Source organism: Notothenia coriiceps, unplaced genomic scaffold (assembly GCF_000735185.1).
Source record: "Notothenia coriiceps isolate Sejong01 unplaced genomic scaffold, NC01 NC01_scaffold00000321, whole genome shotgun sequence".
Taxonomy (NCBI): Eukaryota; Metazoa; Chordata; class Actinopteri; order Perciformes; family Nototheniidae; genus Notothenia; species Notothenia coriiceps.
The window spans coordinates 45,430-65,467 of record NW_011333022.1 but is presented as its reverse complement, the minus strand read 5'-3'; the positions used below and the strand labels follow the sequence as shown (position 1 = coordinate 65,467).

Below are 20,038 nucleotides of genomic sequence, written 5' to 3'. Positions count from 1 at the left end.
CTTGGCAAGTGCATTTTTCAGGCTTATCAATTAACAACAGGAGGGGTCACAGACATAAGACCAGCTGTTAAAAAAAGCTCTTCTGACCTTAGCTGGCATGTGGGTATATATTAATGCTGCCCATTATGGGCACAAGCAATTTTCACCCATTTATTAATTATATGTTTTAAATTTGAGTGTTTCCTATCCCCTAAACCTCCAGGGATGTACACAGTTTAATACTGGCAACTTTTTCCAGCATGTGTAGTTCTGGGGACGGGGTGGGGGAGGGGGGGACAGGATGGACCCTTTCAAATCCAGTTTTGGACAGTCTGCCGTGGTTCCATCCCATTTCAAAGTGTTGTTCGACGCTCGGCATTTTTTATCTCTGGTTTGGTCTTCACCAACTGTTTAGGCTCCATCCAAAAAAATCAAAAGCTCCTACGGTTTAACAGCACTAACAACTCCCATCATGCATTGGGGCACAGCTACCACACATTTATTATTGTTATTCAGGCTTATACACAGAAGTCGTTCAATCTGCTGCAACTATCAGGTGTGTGAAGGTGTGTGTTTGAATCAGATAACTGCTTTAATAATGACAGGACTGCTGTGTATAGACTAGTCATTACACACACACTCACACACACGTACAAAGGGAACCGGCCATTAGGACCCCAGCAGAGGGCTATATGAGGGCAAGCATCCGCGCTGACAGGTCTTTTCGTCCAAGAAGCTGCTGCAGGTAAAAACCTCTGTCTCGCGTTTGTCTTTTTTCTGTGAGTGGAGAAACAACATTGACTCGTCTGTTTTCAACCTTAGCCATTGAGAGAATCAAATGTTTTTTTTTTACCTTTGTCTGGTTACCTTTTGTCTTTTGTAAATCTCAAACTGCAAAGGAATTATTGAAGTCTACGGCTGGGTATAAATCCCATTTCTTTTTTGAAACAGGTATGGAAAACTGTATGGCTGCTTCTGTTAAGACTACAACTTAATATTTAAGAATTTTGCCTTTTTTAATACACAAAAAAGGGCTTTGCAGAAAAAAACTGTTTCTATTTGTCAAAGTAAGGCTTTGACACGTTAGGTGTGAACACAAGAATATAAAATGTCCTTCTTTATCCAGACATAGTGATGAAAAAAGCGAGTTAAGGTTCTTGTGAGGAAACCTGAATGTGGTCTGTGCTGCTCTGCAGGGATGAGGTGGTGGCTGGTGGCGGCCTTCTTGTGGCTGCTTGTGATCCTTACCCTCTCAGAAGGACAAGCCACGAAAAAACCTCATAATGTGGACCACCGGGCAAAGAAGAAGAGGGACGGACACGGTAAGACTCTGCCTCATAAAGAAAAGCAATGATATCGGTAGCAAGATCAAAAGATTGGTAACAGTTATGTGCGTCGAGTCCAGTGCTACCCTAGGTAACTTAGGTTAAAGACTGGAAGGAGGAGAATATGCAAACCTAAAATAACCTTCCAAAAACGTTGAAACTGTCATTTTAAAATGTTGCATCTTGTCCTTTTATCAATGGCTGAAGTAGAACTGTAAAAAGGAGGGATTGCGGTTAAACTAGCAGTAAACATTAGACCAGCAACTGTACTTTGTGACTGTACGCATGCAGCATCCTTAAAGTCCAGCTCAATGTCGGGTCAAGAGGTTTCAGCTCATCTTATGTTTCTCTTCCATCACAAGTCAAATGTCAGTCTTGTTTTCTGATGTAAAATGCCTCTAATGACACAAGAACAAACCGCTGTTCAAGTTATAACACATGGAGTCCCACAGGGAAGCATCTTGGGCCCCCTACAGTAATACAAATAAAGCCGGTATTTGAAAGATCAATAGCTTGCTCATTGACAACAAGTTTTCTATTGATTAAACATCATTTTTTATTCCATTTATTTTTTATATCTGCTTTCTAAATTGACAAGACCATGTGTTGCAGGTCCTGGGCGGGCCAGATCGGGCCCCTCTAAACCACAGAAGATCAGACTGCTTCCTGGTCCTACTGTCCCAGAGGAGCCTGGAGTACAACAAGGAAACACAGTATTCCTGGACTCCTACAAGAACCTACAGGAACAGCACTCCAGCTACAACGTTATCCCAGGTCAGTTAGTAACACCACCTTAACCTTAACAAACTACTACAATGCACTAATAACACCTTTATGGTCAATATTATTTATGATTAATAGTTATTGTACTTCTGCAAATATACATACTATTGGTTTCAAAGATCTAGGATTATATGGGTAACACACAGACCAAATAGATATGAAACATTAATTTATTATTTTCATGATAGTTTTTATTTTATTTTACACTTAAATCAGCGAAAAAAAATTCCCTGACCAAGGTCAAATGGTTAAACTCTTTTGTTGTGTCTTATTAAAAGTCTGAAAACCCAAGTATTCATTCATCAATCATTTACAAAAACTAAGAAAGAAAATAATAACATGCAAGTTTCAACCTTACGAAGATTTTCAGTAGACTAGCAGGTTTCAATTTGTCTACTATGTCACTCTTTATTTTTCTCAGTGTTTAAGATTAGGTGTAAACCATCATGGAAACAGGTATCTTTAGTAGATAACAAAAGTGTTTTAGCCAATAAAAAGGGATGAAAGACTGCTCAGTGAGTCTTCATCCTGTTCTCATAATGAAGCTGCCGGTATTACAGCTCAGTAATTAAATGACAAATCATCAAATTCCAACATGAACAGAAGGGAAAACCATGTGTGGGAAAAGAGCTGGACAGAAAATAAATCTCACACAGAGATGAGGAAAGAGTCTTTAAAGAAGAACCTCAAAGCCATGTAGAAGCCCCTCAGTTTAAAACAATGAATTCAGCATTATGTAATTAGAAGGGACGCTGGTGTGGTATGTTGCTGTTGTTTGAGTTCTGAGTACATTTGAGGTGTCTCAGTAACAAGCAGACACAACTAAATGAGATGGAACAACAACAAAATAGATCAGACTGCAGGAAATAACAGGCACAGAAAGACTAGTTGATTAAACGTTTAAAGATGAATTATGGATCTTGGGAACAGAAGCTTAGTGAAATAAGCAGATCTCAAGATGAACCTCCAAGATTGTATAGTGGAGGTGATCATAACTCAAGTAACAGAGGAAAACACTTGTACAAAATTAAGTGAGGTCAAGTTACTACTGTAGGTACATTTATATCTGTTCTTGAAAAGCAAATCAATCCAATTAGGTTATTTATACTTTTCCGATATTCTGAAGAGGACTGTATGAATGAACCCTGGTGGTACATTGTGCCAATGCATCTTTTTTGCACCAGCCTTTCCTGATTTGTTCCCCAGTTTAGTTTAAAAAGAGTGTTTCTTAACAAAAATTGTAACATTTACTTTTATGTTACATATTCTAATGCACGCACAAGAAATAACATGTTGGGACTTTGGGGCTCCTTAGTTTCACAAGTGTCTTGTTTTGTCCCACCAATACTCTTAAACCCAGATATATTCAATTTGCAATGATATAAAACAGAGGAACGCAGAAGATCATCCAACTAGAGAATCAGAAAAACATAGTTATTTATATTTTTGTTTAATATAAACAAAAGAATATTTGTTTGATTTAATATTTGTTTAATTTCATATTTGTTTAATTTCTTGACATTCTGTGAATCAACTATTTGTTTCACTCCTAGTAAAAACCTAAAAGCATGCACTGGACACCAGAGCATGATAGAGCTCAGCATCTGATGGTTGCTGTATTATTTACTCAAAACCCTGCAATTTACTAGGATGATAAAGATATTCAATGACAGCAAGACAATATTTGACAGGTAAAAGAAAAGCTCTAAAGTATGAGTGCTCCAGCAGAGATGACAGGGTGACAGTCGCACTGCTCTCAGTAAAAAGGACAGAGATATGAGAGACAGTATTTAGGAGAAATAACCTGAGCCTCTTAACTACCTGTGTTTCAATGGACGTAACAAAGAGCATACCATTAGAAAGGATAGATGACAGACAGGACAGACACAAAGAGCCTCTTCCTGCTGTATCATAGTGGTTTACAGTCTCTTCTACTGACTCACTGCCAGACGCAGCCTGTACCAGGTCTGCTGCTGAAAGGTGGAGTTAAATCAGAGGGAGGAGTGGAAACGCTACAAATCACTGCTTTGTCTGGTTCTGATGGTAAAGTACAGGCTTTACATTTGACTAGACGTATAGCAATTACTGCAGGGTCGGTTAGGATAAAGATGTGGCCACTAAGATTTAGATCTGCCTTGTTCTAGACCACTGAATCACGCATTTACATTTTGTTCATTGATATAATTATGTCTGCTGATGGACTCATTAACAGCTATTCCCTCATTGAAAAAGAATAAGAATGTCATCTTTCTTCAAAACGGCCACAAGAAACACAATTGGCATTAGATGTTTGAAGCTTTGCATGTTTTTGCAAATCATATTTAGTTTTTATAAACACAAAAAAAGATTCTATTCGTTTACCTTCCAACCCGATGAGGCAATCTATCATAATCAGATAATTTCTGTTTATAATTAATTTGAAGTTGTTTTCCTTCTTTTTTGTGTGTTGTTCTGTTCGTGTGTACTGTCAAACATGTTTTCAATAAATGGTGCTGTGTGTAAAGTGTTACATGAAAAAGTTGAGTCAGGACGCACAATTGTGTGGGAATATAAAGTGGAGGTTTTTTTTGTACGTTGGACTCCACTGCACCATTAGTGATGTTATTTGTTTTGCATTTGCGCTTATAGACTGAAAGAGAAGATTTATCTTGCAAACTGAAAACTGTCATAATTGAACAATAATCAAATTACATTTGCTTCTTTGATATTTCACCCACTGTATGAACTGCTGATAAAGACTTGTAACTAAAATAGTAACTACTGAACTGACCGAGATGATGTGTGTGTTGTTACAGGTAAGCAGGGCCAGTGTGTGATTCAGGGTCTGACCATATTCGACCAGGCCGTCTGGTCTCCAAAGCCCTGTGTCACATGTCTGTGTACCGGAGGCCGGGTGCTTTGTGACGAGATCACCTGTCCCATAGTGCACTGCCACTTCCCCTTCACCCCCGCCGGGGAGTGCTGCCCCGTATGCATGGAGTCAGGTAGAAACACAACATGTGGCAACGCCATGGTACAACATCAAGAGGCAACAGAAATGAGAAATGTTATAATAATAATAACACAAGGGATTTTTACAGCGCTTTTCCTAATGCTTAAAGACGCTTAATTTTATCAGAACTTTACGTCTTAGAACCTCAAGTTTTACTGAAACATTTTTGTACAACATAATAACTAAGCAGTTCTACCCTCAGATTTCAACCATTTTTTAAATTTGTCTACCAATTGTTTACCAGTTTTCATCTCTGAGGCCTCAGCATGCTGCTTCCTGTTTCCATCATGGCTTTAAAAATGTGTTTTTCACATTTTGAGTTAGTCCAAAACACATGTCTGTATTGTATGAAGATATCACATTTTGTAAACATACTCATTGCTCACAGTCACACATTGTATAGTCATTGTGTGCATGTATGAAGGTGAAGCAAGAGAAAAGTCAAAGTCATTTTCTCGACAGTATGACTTATCACTGTGTGTAGATGTAGGTAGAATACAGCATTAACATGATGTCAATAGCAATATAGACATGTACCTATCTGTATAAGTACATTTTATATAATTGATGTTTGCTGTGTTTGGGGTTACCTATCAAGGAAAAAAACGCTAAAAGCTGTTTCAAAGTAGCTGGTTCATTCACACTGAGGTATTCTCGGGCAAAGTGCCAGACATCTTACATTTATCCAACTCAATCAGCTGGAAGCCGATAAAACAGCAACAAGTGATTTATCTTAGTCAGAATTATTTTGGCCTATATAGGATTGTTTAAATAAAAAATGAAAAATCCCTACCACATTCAGTCAAGATACAGAAGCCGATAACTGGGCTTTGAGTATCTGCAATCACTATGGTTTGATTATCAAGCTGTATGCCTCACTGTGTGGAAGTGATTGGGATCATTGTTTTTACTTAAAAGACGACACCAGGTCCTTTAAACATTGCTTTCCTATCTTTGTACAACAAAATGTAAAACCCTCAAAAATGTAAATTATAGTATACCTCATCCACCTATCCGAATCAGTATCAACCCATTAAATGTTATTTAGCTGACGTTGTATTTAGATCGACTTACAGTAAGTGCAATCACCCATGAGGATACACATTCAGAACAGCAAGAATCCTACAGGTACATTAGCTTCGAATAAGCCAGACCTTCTTAAGTCCTACACAGATTTATTTTTGTTTTTTGGGACCACTATCAGTATTGGTTTGGTACACTCTACCCTACCACTAGGTTAATTGCTTGTTATAAAAACACATTTCATAGATTTAATTTATATTCTGCACCAGTTCACACCAACACTGACCAACACAAAAAGACCAACTTTACCTCAATGTGGTCATACCAGAATAGTGTAATAGTTCAGACTGGTTTACGGCAGCCGTCTGCCCTGTAGCGACCTGTCTGTCTGTGTTATGACCATAACACACAGCCGTCTGTCTGTCCACCTCCTGTCTGTCTGTCTGTCCTCTCCATCATGTAGCATTCTCTTTTAGTTTTCTTTATTTTGTCCTCCCCTTTTCTCTTCCTCTACTTTCACCTTTTTATTCCCTCTGCACCACTTCCTGTCCTATGATTGGCTGCCCCGCACCTCCCTACACCCACCGAAGACTATGACCTCAGCCTTGACCTTTCTGGTGACTCCCCAGTTCCCAACGACCCAGAGGACCCTGTGACCCCGCTGACCCAGGAGGAGATTCAGAAAATCATCTGGCGGGAAGAAGAGGAGCACCGAGAGGAAGAGGAGCGCCTGAAGAAGAAGGATGAGGCGAGGAAGATGAGGAGAAAGCAGAGGAAGGGGCAGGCGGAGAAGCAAAGGAAGATAGTGGAGGAGAAGAGGAGGGAAGAGGAGGAGGCTCTGAGGCTGCAGGTGGAGAGAGAAGAGGCGGAGTGGAAGAGGCTGTTGGAGGAGGAGGATAGGAGGAGGCAGGAGAAGAGGAGACAGGATGAGGAGGACAGGAAGCAGAAGGAGGCAGCAGAGAGAGAAGCTAGGGAGGCAGAAAGGAAGCTAGAGGAGGAAAGGAGGTGGCAGGAGGAGAGGCTGAGGGAGGAACTACTGGCTTTTGCTCGGGGGGAGGAAGAGGAGCTGCATGAGGAGGTAGAGGAGGAGGTGTGGCTGAGAGGAGATGTGTTTGTGATGCCCGATAAAGAAGCTGAAGAAGAACCAGACCTCCTCCCTGCTCCGATCCCAAGACCTTCTGCTGCGACAGAGGATGAGCTGGAGGAGGCAGAAGAGGAAGGGGAGGAGAAAGAGGTGTTGGTGAACAGAGCAGACATCCCCCCAGGCTGCGACATCTCTGACGTCACGCTGACATGTGACAATGCCAAACTCACCTACTTCCCCCCTCTGTCTATCCCTGAGCTCAAGTCTCTCAGTCTGGAGGGTAAGTCTGCACCACGAAAAGACGAGGAATGTAGAGCCAGATAGCTTCATGGAGAAAGATCTAAAACTCGTTCACAGACACACTAGTAATGGGGGTCAGAATTTAATTTGAAAACTTAAAAGGTGTAACAGGATTTTAAAATAACAAGACTGTTGATCAGGTTTAGCCTAATCAGTGCATAAAGGCTAATGTTGGCATGGTTTATTTTCTTAACCATCATCAAATCCTATAAATGACCAAAACCTACATTATGTTCAATCGTCAACACTTGTTAACCTCCTGCCTAACCCCCTGACACAAATGTGTACTTTGTGATATTGGGCTACATACAGGGGCGGACTGGCCATTGGGAATACCGGGAGTTTTCCCGGTGGGCCGGTGCTGTGCGTGGGCCGGAGTTGTCAGGGAAACGGGGTTCAGGGGGAGTGGCTGCACATTCATGGGCTGCACCCGTAGGATAGAAAAGGGGGAAGTGACGTCTGACTCAGAGGTCGCGCGGCTGTGGAGAAGAACGTGTTGCCCACATTCTGTTACTGAGTTTAGGCTAGTGAGCTAGCAGGTTTATTGTTTTGGGTGCAGTCACTTTTGCCTCCTGTTCAAATAAATGTTGAAAGAAAAAGTAAATCTGTTTACAGTTCTGTTTCATACAGGTGTTGAGAGATGTATCCATATATTTAGTCCGTAATTTTGCACTCAAAGTGCACCAGATTTAACTTCAACATTTAAAAAAAATGTTTCCCGGGGGAGCATGCCCCCGGACCCCTTAGAGGAGTTGAGGTCCACCACCTGCCCACAACCCCTGTCAAATTGTCCCACCCACATTGAGTCCATGTTTTATTCCATGTGTCAAGTCAGGCAAATTGGGTCCAAATGTTATTGATCTGTTAACATTAAAATCACTAAATATATGCTGTAACTATTTTGCTCTAGGCAACTCAAGGGCTCAGTAATGTGATTACTATATGAATAATGGTCCAAAATAACATTAAATGCATAGGGTTTTTTGTTAAGTAACATACTTTCGTCGCCGGCCGGCCGATACATGCCGCGCATTAAGTGGGCCTGTCTGTCAATTAATCCCCGGGCCACTTTTTCCCCCCAGTCCGCCCCTGGCTACATATATCATATCTGATTGAATGATTCATTACTCTGTCTGTGGCAATGTCCCAATGTCATTAGGTCCTACTACTTTTTTTTTTAAAGACTGCCTTGGTACTGTATAAATATTTTTTGCATTTGTATTTGAATGACTGCAGCTTAGATGGCCTAAGTGGCCTGTACGACGAAGCCAGTTCAATATACCCTGGATATGTTTGAGTTATCTGGCTTAACTAACCCAAAACAAACGCGATCTCGCTAAACGGTCCTACGACGCTGGTTATCAACTCGGTAACTCAACCCAGGGTTTCTCTGTCCGGCTGAGAGCGCGTTCACTTGAAAGGAGCGGGGTTATCAACATTTGACCAATCACAAACATGGACAAGCGTACAGACAGCGCAGCGTCATACTTCCTGATTGAATAGTAAACTATCATGTTAGACAAATATGAAGAAGTTAACATTTAAACATCCTTGATTTAAACAATTTATCCAGGATAAAAGCAAGGTGAATACAGAACAGCTGGTAAAAAAAATTAAAAGTGTTTGAATTCGTACATTTTTATGATATCACTGCCCCGTCTAAGACACGAGTGGATCTGACTTTAATTACATTTGACTCAAGTGTTTCGTCAACTTAATGTGTTGTTTTAAATAATACTTCTGCCTACAGTAGCTATGTGACATTAAGTGTTGAACATACAGGAATGGCTCGAGAAGCTGGCTCAAATAAGGAAATATATGATACATTATGATGTGATTGATGATTTGATATGAATGATAATGAGACACATCGACGTCTGCACTCACAGTGCCGCGGACTGTATGTAATGTTATTTTGCTCCGGTTACTTTTGTTAACTTGTGGCAGATATTTAGTAAGCTTTGTTAACGCTAATGTTATAAAAGTCATATTGCTCTGAAGATGGGAGGTGATATTCTATTAATGTTCATGTTCACACAGTCGGTGATTTTTGCCGGACCTCTTTCCTGCAACAGCAGTTTAAAATGTATTTCCTATATGACTTGATAGCTTTAAACTCCGCACACTGAGCTCTGATTGGTCATCAGGCGGTGCTTTCACTGAGTTGATCTCTTATCCTGGAACCTAACCTGCTCCGGAGCAGGTTTGCCATTCAGCATAAGTTACCATGGAGATCTAGCCCGGTAAGAAGAGAACCAGCGTCGCAGGACCGGAAACCCTGAAGTTACCCTGAAGTTACCTCGCTAAGAATCCTGAGAATCCTGCTTCGTAGTACAGGCCAAGGGTCTGCACATGGGGTTTGTAGTTAAATTACAAAAAGAAAACAATCATTTCAAAAGACTTTATATCATACATCTAAAATAATGGAAGATTAAGATGTCTGATTATTTAATCAGAAAATACCATTCAACCAAAAATACATAGTCCACTAACAGAGGTGTATCTTTTACCTTGTAAATGAAACTTGACTGAGATTACCGTAGTTTCACTGTGAGCCTATAACACACCGTTAGAGAAAATGAGCGAGGAGAGACACAATAATCAGTAAATATTTGTAAGAGTAAGACTTACAACTTAGCATCACATTCAGGCTTTTTATCAGCCAGGAATCAGATTTAAATAGTATCGGAACCCAATGTTATATATTGTATTTAGGAACAATATCAATACCTCACGCATCAATTCGAGAAATAAAAAGACAACCTGCTTATTTCCTTGCTCTCAGTAGGCAGTGACTCTCGTTAACACTCTTCTGACCTGCAGGCAACAACATCCCCAGCATCCCAGCAGAAGCCTTCAACGGCATCCCCAACCTGGAATGGATCAACCTGAAGACAAACAAACTCACCTCTGACAGCATTGATCCCAAAGCCTTTAAAGTAAGACGCTAAACTATTGCAGCCCTTCAAAATAAAACCACACTTGTTTTCACTGCAACCGTCTATCTAAGTTTCAAATGCATCTTTTTTAATCAGAGAAAAGTATCATTTAAAGTAATGATCAACAATCAACCAGAAACCAAATAAATATGGTAACATTTCTGAAAGCGCGACAATATTCACAAAGACCTTTAGGCTTCACATAAATAAACAAGAAAAGTAACTTAAACACAAAACAGTTGATGCATTTAAACACGTAGGAGCTTGAAAAATGATTTTCATGAAAAATGTAAATAAGGCAAACAAAAGCTTATTTTTAAATGTGCATCAACAGTATGTGTGTGTGTGTGTGTGTGTGTGTGTGTGTGTGTGTGTGTGTGTGTGTGTGTGTGTGTGTGTGTGTGTGGGTGTGGGTGTTTCAGGGTCTAAAGATGCTAAGGCGTCTGTACTTGGACGGTAACCTCCTAGAATCCGTGCCCGCTAACCTCCCCCCCACCCTGCAGGAGCTGAAGATCAGTGAGAACAAACTGAGAGGAATCCAAGAAAACAGCTTGGATGGTAAGTGCCACTGTATCCCATAAGCTTCAAATGTCACTACCCATCAAGCAGCTATCTAATGCCTGTTAAAATGAACTTTTAAGCTCAAAATGTTGCACTTGTGTGTGGGGGACCTTTTGAATGCAAAACCTTTGAGACGGCTCTGTGACGTAACATGCAGGAGACCCTTGATGGATTGAGCCCTCCCGAGTGCCATGCTTTCAACATAATTCAGAAATGGTTGGTTAATCTTGGCTAGACTTCACCTCTGCCTTCTGCAGTGTAACACATCTCCCACCAACGATCATTTTAGGGGGTCTTAATTGTTTATCCCTTTGACATTTTGATAAGCTGTAATGGCAAAGTAATGCAAGAAATATTTGTTATATTAAATGAAATAACTATTTGCTTTTCTGTTGTGCAAAGTAACTGTGTGACTATTATCTTCTGACAGATGTTTCCTTACTGCACTGATTCCAAGACACATTTCCAGTGAAAAACAATATGTTTACACTGGATCATTTATTTCCATCTGCAGATCTGAGCAGCCTGGTGACTCTGGAGTTGGAGGGAAATCTGCTGAGTGAGGGGAATGTGAATGCTCTAGCCTTCGCTCCTCTCATCCAGCTCTCCTACCTCCGGCTGGGCAGAAATCACTTCCGCACCGTACCACAAGGCCTCCCCAAATCACTGCTGGTATGAAGTAATATCTGTTGACATAACGTCTGTGTCTCTGCACTTACATATTCATTCCAGACACTGGAATTCCAAAAGGGGCAGCATATTTAAAAGCTTTTTTGCCAACCTTGAGGACCAACAGCAGTTGAATATTGTGGTGCAATAACCATTTATTATGGTTCAATATTTTCCGAAAAACGTTATTTAAAAAGATATTCACAAAGGACACTCAAAGTAGGGCTCAATAAATGTATAAATAAACCCACAAGCAGCATATGCTTTTGAATTAAGTCTATCTGGTCCCATTTCCTGAGGCCTTCTTAAAAGCTGCTGCAGTCAGTTCATCCTTTGGGAGTTGAGATTTGCTGATGCATCAGTATTTTCTTTTTGGCTCTAAAGTGTAGGACTCCTTTACTGAGTAAACTCAGCTTCTACCTGTGGGAAACCAGTCCACCCAACGTGTAATTATGGGCTCTGGTTAACCACAAACTGCAAAATACCAGCCACATGCTGCTGATGTAAATCCACCCTAAAACTAGCCTAGTTTCTACACATTACAAAATCCCAAAACCTAGAACTTTGGAGGTGTTAGTCCTAGAGATCATGGGTTTCCTGTAGTTATCACACTAATAGCACTTTATAGTACAGTGTGATTTTGATAACAATTTAAGAATGATTTAGAATTACTAAGCAGCATCCAGAGTGTCTGGTATTCACTTCTCAGCTTGGTAGATTATGTATTTATAACCCAAGAGTCCCAACAAACCACAGACCAAACCGAAAGCACAATTAACATAATAGTTTAAAGACTAAGTGGTAACTCATTAAAAACTAGAAAACCTTTAACATTTTGGGATCCGAACTTGACTCAGAAACTAAATTCCATGAATTTGAAAGCAAGTTTCCTCTAATCTATTAATTTTACTTTCCAACCTTGATGTGAAACTTTTTTTCCGTCTTTCAGGAGCTTTACTTGGAGAACAACCTGATCGAGGAAATATCAGAGACAGTTTTCAATCAGACTCAAAATCTGAACGTGGTTTCTCTGAGACACAACAGGCTGGATGAGACCAAGATTGCCCCGCTGGCCTGGTTCAGCCACAGGTCGGACAAAAAGAGACTTCTTACTATCACCCATTATTGTAAATTGCTAATGTTTGTCCATCATTTCCTTACACACCATTTCTTCCTTCATATTCCTCTTTCTCTGCAGAAATCTGGAGTCCATTGACCTTTCTCATAATGACTTCTACCTGGTTCCATCATACCTGCCCAGATGTCTGGTCCACTTAGTGTTGTTGGGAAATAAGATTGAGAGGATACCTGGTACGTGGACAGTGTTGATAAAACACCTGGCTGACAAACCTGACCCACAGCAGATATGAGAGGTTTAACTGTTGGACTGAGGACTAGGGTTGCAAAGGGGCGGAACATTTCCGGTACATTTCCATGGGGAATTTTGGGAACTAAATGGGAATTGAGGGTAATGTAATGTAATTGTATCATATCCAGGCATAAATATAAACATTTTGTTTTGTCATAAGAAAACATCCATGCAAAATGGATGAAAAACATGACATTTCAACAGATTTAAACAGAACAAGTTTTAAATATTTTATTGAACAATAATTTGTTTCATTGAAGAACAAAAACATGAATGTTGAGTTAAATATTACTTCTAGAAATCATCTGTGCATGTGATGGAGGAATGCACAGTGCCTGTAGGGGGTGTGGTCTCAATAGCCATGCAGTAAGCAGTGTGCTATGTGCATGTGATTGAGGAATGGCATGGATATTCAAGTGTAGTTGAATGGCATCTGTTTGTTTTAGTCAGAGATTATGCTAAAATATACTTTCCCCAACTATATTTAAGTTCCCTATGAAGAGCCAACCTTCAATTTCTTTATTTATTCCCATAAAACCTGTTTATTCCCATGGAAAGTTTCCATCTTTGAAAATTCCCGGAATTTTGCAACCCTACTGAAGACTTCCTTTAACAACTTCTAGGCCTACCGTATATGAAGAATGACATACCACTATATTTCTCATGTCGCCAATAGATTTAAGGAAAACAATTGAAACAAAGGCAAATGGCCTGACATTACCCGGCCAAAGTGATAGTATCTCGAAACGATTTTCTACTGCAGGAACTCACTGAAACATTACCCTTCGTTAAATCTGAATTTCCCCAGGTAGTGATTTCCTTTCCACTGCACTCTGCCATTGTTACTGGATGAGCTGAAGAAGGATAGACTACACTGTTTTATAAAAAAAAAAATAAGACCAGTATTCATGGAGCTGAGCAAACAGCTACCACACATGAATATATAAAATCAACAGCGATCCTCTGATAATGATGATACACTATCTCCTCCCAACACCTCCACAGGTTACGTGTTCGCCCACATGGACCCGGGTTTAGAGTACCTCTACCTCTCGTACAACAGACTAGACGGGGAAGCGATTGAGCCAGAGTCATTCTTCGGCTCGTATCACTCCATGGTGGAACTGTGTCTGGATCACAACCAGCTGATGTCTGTCCCGTCTGGCATCAACGAAATGACCAACTTACATTTCCTCCGTCTCAACAACAACAACATCAGGTATGAAGCCATCGTCCACCAATATCCATCGATTAGGGTTACAGATTTGTATCTTTAAAAGGATAACTTCCTTGGAAAATATTGCCCTTTTTACCAGGATTTGTGTGATTTCTTGCCATGAATTAAGTTTAATTTAAAAGTAACTATTAATTAATGATCATAAAGTTACACTTATTACAATAATATGATGTTAATTTTTATGTATGGTTATATTTTGTAGAAAAACAACAATTTCTCTCTTTCTTTTTTTTTTTATGGAAGAAACAACCAAATTTCACCCTAACTTATTTTCCCATCAGATCCCATTAGAGGTATCAGTTTTAATTATTAAGTGTGAGAGGTGTGTGATAGGCTGATTTGTGCTTTGCTGTAAAAATCTGATCTGTGATTTTGGGTAATGACTTGACAAAGTTAACATAATGTCTTCCTAAATGTCAGCTTTTTACTATACATCAAGACTGGTAGAAATGATGGATACAACTATAGAAATGACTATTAGAAGAAGAAGAAGCTGCTGACAGAAAACCAAAACCGGGTGAGTGAAGATAGAGTAAGGAAAAAAAATGTCAATATAGTCCTAAAAGATCAACAACACAGAGTCCCCCAACAGACCTGAGCGTGACCAGACGACTGACTCACTTCTCTCAGCCCGCCAGACAATATTAAAGCTAAGAAGTTCACTGAACGGAGAGTCGTCTTGACGACAAGAAACAAAACAAGTTGAAGTTTCCACCTGAGGGTCACCCTGAATAACCTCATTAAACTCACACATTGGTCCATGCAAGATACACACAGCTAGTCCAGGATGTAGCATGGCTTTATATAAAAGTAACCATTTCAACACTACACAATTCAGCAAATGTACTGCCAAGATGGTACTTCAGGTGTGAAAGTGTATTAGGCCTCCAAACAAATATTGCAAATTATTTTAACATGTTGTACAATAAAAAATCAACATCAATAACGTAAAGTAGAAACCTTTTTTAGTAAGTTCAAAAATTGGCTGCAGCATTCTAAATAAATTATTTTTTGTATAGATGTTTTAGATAACTTGGTAAAAGAAGGCAATTTATAATAAAACATCAGCATCATACAAACTTAAATGTGGTCTCCTTTTTGGCTATACTCTGAAGATGAAAAACGTATATATATTACCTTTATAGATTTGGAACTGTCGGTCCGACAAAACAAGTCTAAGATAGTAGTGATGGTCATTTAAAAAAAAATGTTCTCATATTTTAAAAATATTTGATTGGTGATTATTCTAAAAAAATAATTATCATCATATTAATCGCTAATTGCTAGTTGCAGCTTCAGCCATAGACGTACCAAAAAGTGCATTTAACTAACTGTTCTAACTGCATCCTGACACTGTCTTCCAGGAGTATCCCTGACGAAGGCATCTGCGACCCAAACCACAGCGGAGACTCCACTATGGTGGCCCTTAGACTGGAATACAACTTCATCGACCCCCAGAGGCTTTCACCGACAGCCTTCTCCTGTGTACGCTCCTCTTCCAGTGTGGTCTTAAAACCCCAGAAAACCAAATGACCACACAAAGGCAAAAAGACAATTGTGTAAAACCCCAGAAACGCTGGGGAAAATATTTTGTATTTTATTTTTCCCATAAGAAGTCAAACATAAAATAAGATACATTTCTCCTCCCTAGCTTCCTCTGATGCTGTGTTATTGAAATGACACCCAAAATCATAAGAAATCACATGATGTACAGGTAGAACATGGAAACATATACAGTATAATTCAACTCGGTTACTGCTGATGTAGTTTTCATGTCCTGTCCCGTCATATCCTTGGACTGAATCCTGACAAGCTACAAAAAAAAAAACCCAACTGATTTGACCTCTCCTTTGGCCCTAATCCACTAATATGTTTTATGGTAAATTGTTTTTCACATGGCTCACCTAAACCTGCTATCGAAACGCCAGAACACCTTCAAACTTTCTAAATCTAACACATCTGTCTGTTTTACTAAAATGTCAAACTCTCTAAAATGGAAAGACCTTCTGCACCATACACCGTAAAATGAAAATGCCAATAAAGAGAAATGGAAAGAATTCAATTAAAGGAGACCACAAGCCAAACACATTATTTTTTAATGACCTCACCACCTTCATGTTCCATTTCTCAGCTCTATTTCTTCCAATGCCTTCTTTCATAAAAACTCTGACATGGAAAGGAGGAGTTGGATCACATGTGTGCCTCATACTTTGAGCTCTTTGTGTCAAAGATGAAGTGCTGATGGGGAGATAATCCTACAGACGGATACAAAAAGACAGAAGATGTTCAGTCATGCCTGACAAGTTCCTCCATCTTGTGCACTTAAGTGGATAAAGGCAGAAGGACAGTAACTTCCTCTTCCTTTTGATTAAAACTACATCATCAGACACATCACACATGTCCTATCAGAATCTGTTGTGCTTTAATTATATTCACCGCATTTTTTATTAACCATGTGATATAAGAGACATTCGATGGGGCACACTACATCTTGTATTTCACCGTGTCTCGTCATTGAAAAGGAGATTATTAAATGCAGTTGTGGTGTTTATCAAGCACCCAGGAAGTGTGTTTGACATTGAAGCAAATGTTCCTAGTGGCCAAACGGCTGAACTACAACTTCAGTGTCAGTCCGTGATGTCATTTGGCCCAAAAATACTTTTTCCCATCGACTAACAATGGGAAGGAGACAACTGTAAACATTTTAAAATAATATATATTTAAAAAAGACTAAATCAACTACCCAGTACAAAAACTTTTTTAGCCCTTATTTAAATGATTACAGTCTAAAATATGTAAAATGCGCTAAAAGGTGAATCCAGGCTTATTTCTCTCTCAATTAATTTGACTGGTGCCAGTGCAGATTGGAGGCGGGGTTTAAAGAAGAAACAAGTGCCATGTTCTATCTCTCAAATGCTGTATGGGGTTCTCTTTACACATCCATGGTGTTTATGCCATCGCAGCAGGTTTTCTATGAACTTTAATGGAGATAAGTCTAGCTATATGGTCTGAGGAAACAACCTTCTAATGCATGTGTTTAAGATGTAGGAGGATCTAGTGGCTCCAGAAGTTTTATTGTAAATTACAATTCAAAGTTTTCTTTGAATGACGTCCTCAGTGTTCTATGTCTATGCTTCAACCTGTGTAACTGCAGTATACTGTATTAATTACTCAGCACTGATCATGAATTAAAAATACTTCTGCTGGTTTAAAGAGATGTCATTGTGTATAAAAGAATATATGATAGCACAACTATGACAGAAAGAGCAGCTGCAGCGATGTGCAATATCTTATAAATAACGAAGTGGAAAAGTACTCTGTTGAAATGTGCAAAATAGTCATAGACTATACAGCCTCTTGATCTGAAAGAAGACTTTTTAGATGAAAACAATATGAGCAGTGATTCAGAGGTCTGGAACGAGGCTAAGCCTCATGTTTCCATCTGGAAGTCTGTAGAGGTTTTCTTTTCAGGATTAGACGCATGTTGACAGTGAATGCAAATATTCAACCTGCCTGAAGTCACAACAAGATTATATTCCATTGAATACCCATAGCCCATTTACAGTCTGCACATCCTGTACCTTGAGGATAGTATTCATTTATTTTCTTGTTACCAAATTTACACCTCAGTCCTTTGGGAGGAGATGGAGCCATGCTGACTATTGAGAATGATTCATGATAAAATGTGGTTATCTGGACATCATTTTTCCTCTGCCTTCCTGCAATAAGTATTCAATGGAAGCTGCAATTATCAGAACTGAAAGCCAACTTTATCATAATATTTTCCTCTGGAAGCCTGAGGTTGAGGATCAGTTACTTCAGTAGCAGACAGATCTGAAGGACGATTGAAACAGAAAAGTTAAACTGTTAAACTGTGTTAAACCTCAGCTCCTTCTTTGTTAATGTATATCTAGACAATAATACTTTATAAACTAAAAGAAGAAAAGCAATACAACAAAAACTATCAGTAATGTCTGGTCACTTTCTAGATATTGGCAGCAGACATCTCATCCTTCTTCAGCTGGAAAATGTTCTTGCAATGAGCCAGAGCTCAAAGATCAAACGTTTTCCTGGTTGAAAAGAGAGTTCTTCTTGTTTGCCAATGTGAACAGCTGCTATATCCATCAGTATCACATATCAAACACATGAAGAATCCATCTAATGCTCATTAGTCACATAACCTCTCCAATGCTTCTCAGGGTGAAGGCTTAAGGCTCAAGGTAATAACCAGGTTATGTACACAGCAGACATTTCATGAGGTAAAAATAAATTAAAAAAAAGTTTGGACCCTCATTCACCTCTATAGCAGGATGAATTCCTTAAAGGATGAATTTGGTATATTGTAACGTGGGACTTGTTTGTTTACTTCTGTTACAAAGTGACATGTAATAGTGTGACATCACTATTTTACACTTGCATTTCCTTTGGCTATAGTGCTCCAAGGCATTGTAAGTGATAGGCTAAGCCACGGCACCTCTTTAAGCGGTTGACCAATCACAACAGAGCCGGCCAGCTAACCAATCAGAGCAGACTGGGCTCTGGTTTCAGACAGAGGGTGAAAAGAGGTGCTGCAGCACAGGCAGTATGAGACAAATAAAGAGCTTTTTGAACATTAAAGCATGGAGACATGTCCCAGTAGATGCTCTGAATACAAATGTGAATCTAATAATTAGCATAATCGAGCCCATTTAAAGAAGTTAAAGCCTCCAAGCAGAAAGATATAAAATATTTAAAATGCCTTCAGTAAAATAAATCAAGTTAAAGTCTTTTATCCATTCCAATACTTTCACTCGTTTATTTGATAATTTCAATAATCCTACCTTTGCCGCCCTTTTAAAGTTAGTCAAATACAACTGAAAAAAATACTCTTTAATGGACACGGTCATCATCTATAAATGCAAATATCCACTGACAATGGGCTATGACTACTACTCATTTCAAGAGGTAACATGCCACACACTTTGGAAAACATTGATCTCAACTAATTATTTTATATGTCAAACAAAGTGGGGGTTACATACAATGAATTGTTAAAAATGTCTCATCTAAAATTCTAACTTTTTTTAAACTGTTACATAGCAAATAATTAAATACAGTTTGTGAAATTATTTGTTGTTAACACTTAAACCTATATGTAGGTTTATTGTCCATGGGCTGAATAAAGGCCCTGGTGGCCCAAAACATACTGTACCTAAAATCAAATAAACATATAGGTCTGTAAGTTTAAAATCCTATTTTAATACGTTTACTGAATAAGCACACCATGTACTTGTGCACAATATTTTTTAACACGATCATAATCTTTACGTGGACCCATGTTGAGTTAACGTCATGGTGAAGTCGACCTGAAGGCTGTGTAACACTCTCAGCAGTAGGTAACACGCCCTGAGTTATGACCGTGTCACTGCTCTAACAAAATGTTTCCTGGCAAAAAGAGGCTACAAAAAAGCACTAACGCACACCAGTGCTGAGGCAACTCCTTGGCACGGTTGCTGTGCAAGTTGCTCTGTGACTAACAGCATTTAAAGGGTTCAGATGGAGGAACATCTTTTTCTCAACAAAAGAAGCTCCATGACAGACGTCTGAAGGGTTGGAAAGTATGATATCCTGAGTGAACAGACATCCTGACTGCCTCCCATCAAGAGCGCAGACCATCTCCCATCAGGAAATAATCTCTAAATTGTAATATGCAGTTTGAATACTGTGACTCCAACAATTACGCCATATATTATTTCAGTACCACAAACCACTTTCCGTCTTTAGACTTTTGAAGCTAC

The 20,038-nt window shown here is 39.3% G+C and overlaps 1 protein-coding gene across 5 annotated transcripts; it reads left to right on the top strand.

Annotated features, from left to right (window-relative positions):
• Positions 1-1,147: 1,147 nt before the first annotated feature.
• On the top strand, positions 1,148-17,474 carry ecm2 (extracellular matrix protein 2, female organ and adipocyte specific). 5 transcript variants are annotated; one of them, XM_010766881.1, is made up of 11 exons: positions 1,148-1,301; positions 1,917-2,078; positions 4,883-5,071; positions 6,732-7,466; positions 10,310-10,425; positions 10,833-10,983; positions 11,501-11,658; positions 12,605-12,744; positions 12,854-12,966; positions 14,030-14,243; positions 15,626-17,474. In XM_010766881.1, exons 1-11 carry the CDS (start codon positions 1,178-1,180, stop codon positions 15,792-15,794), a joined length of 2,271 nt encoding a protein of 756 aa, XP_010765183.1. In that variant the 5' UTR covers positions 1,148-1,177; the 3' UTR covers positions 15,795-17,474. The 5 variants fall into 5 exon arrangements, with proteins under 5 accessions (XP_010765183.1, XP_010765169.1, XP_010765198.1 ...); XM_010766867.1 differs by having other exon boundaries at positions 6,693-7,466; XM_010766874.1 differs by having other exon boundaries at positions 1,149-1,301; positions 6,693-7,466; positions 10,848-10,983.
• The last annotated feature ends 2,564 nt before the right edge of the window (positions 17,475-20,038 follow it).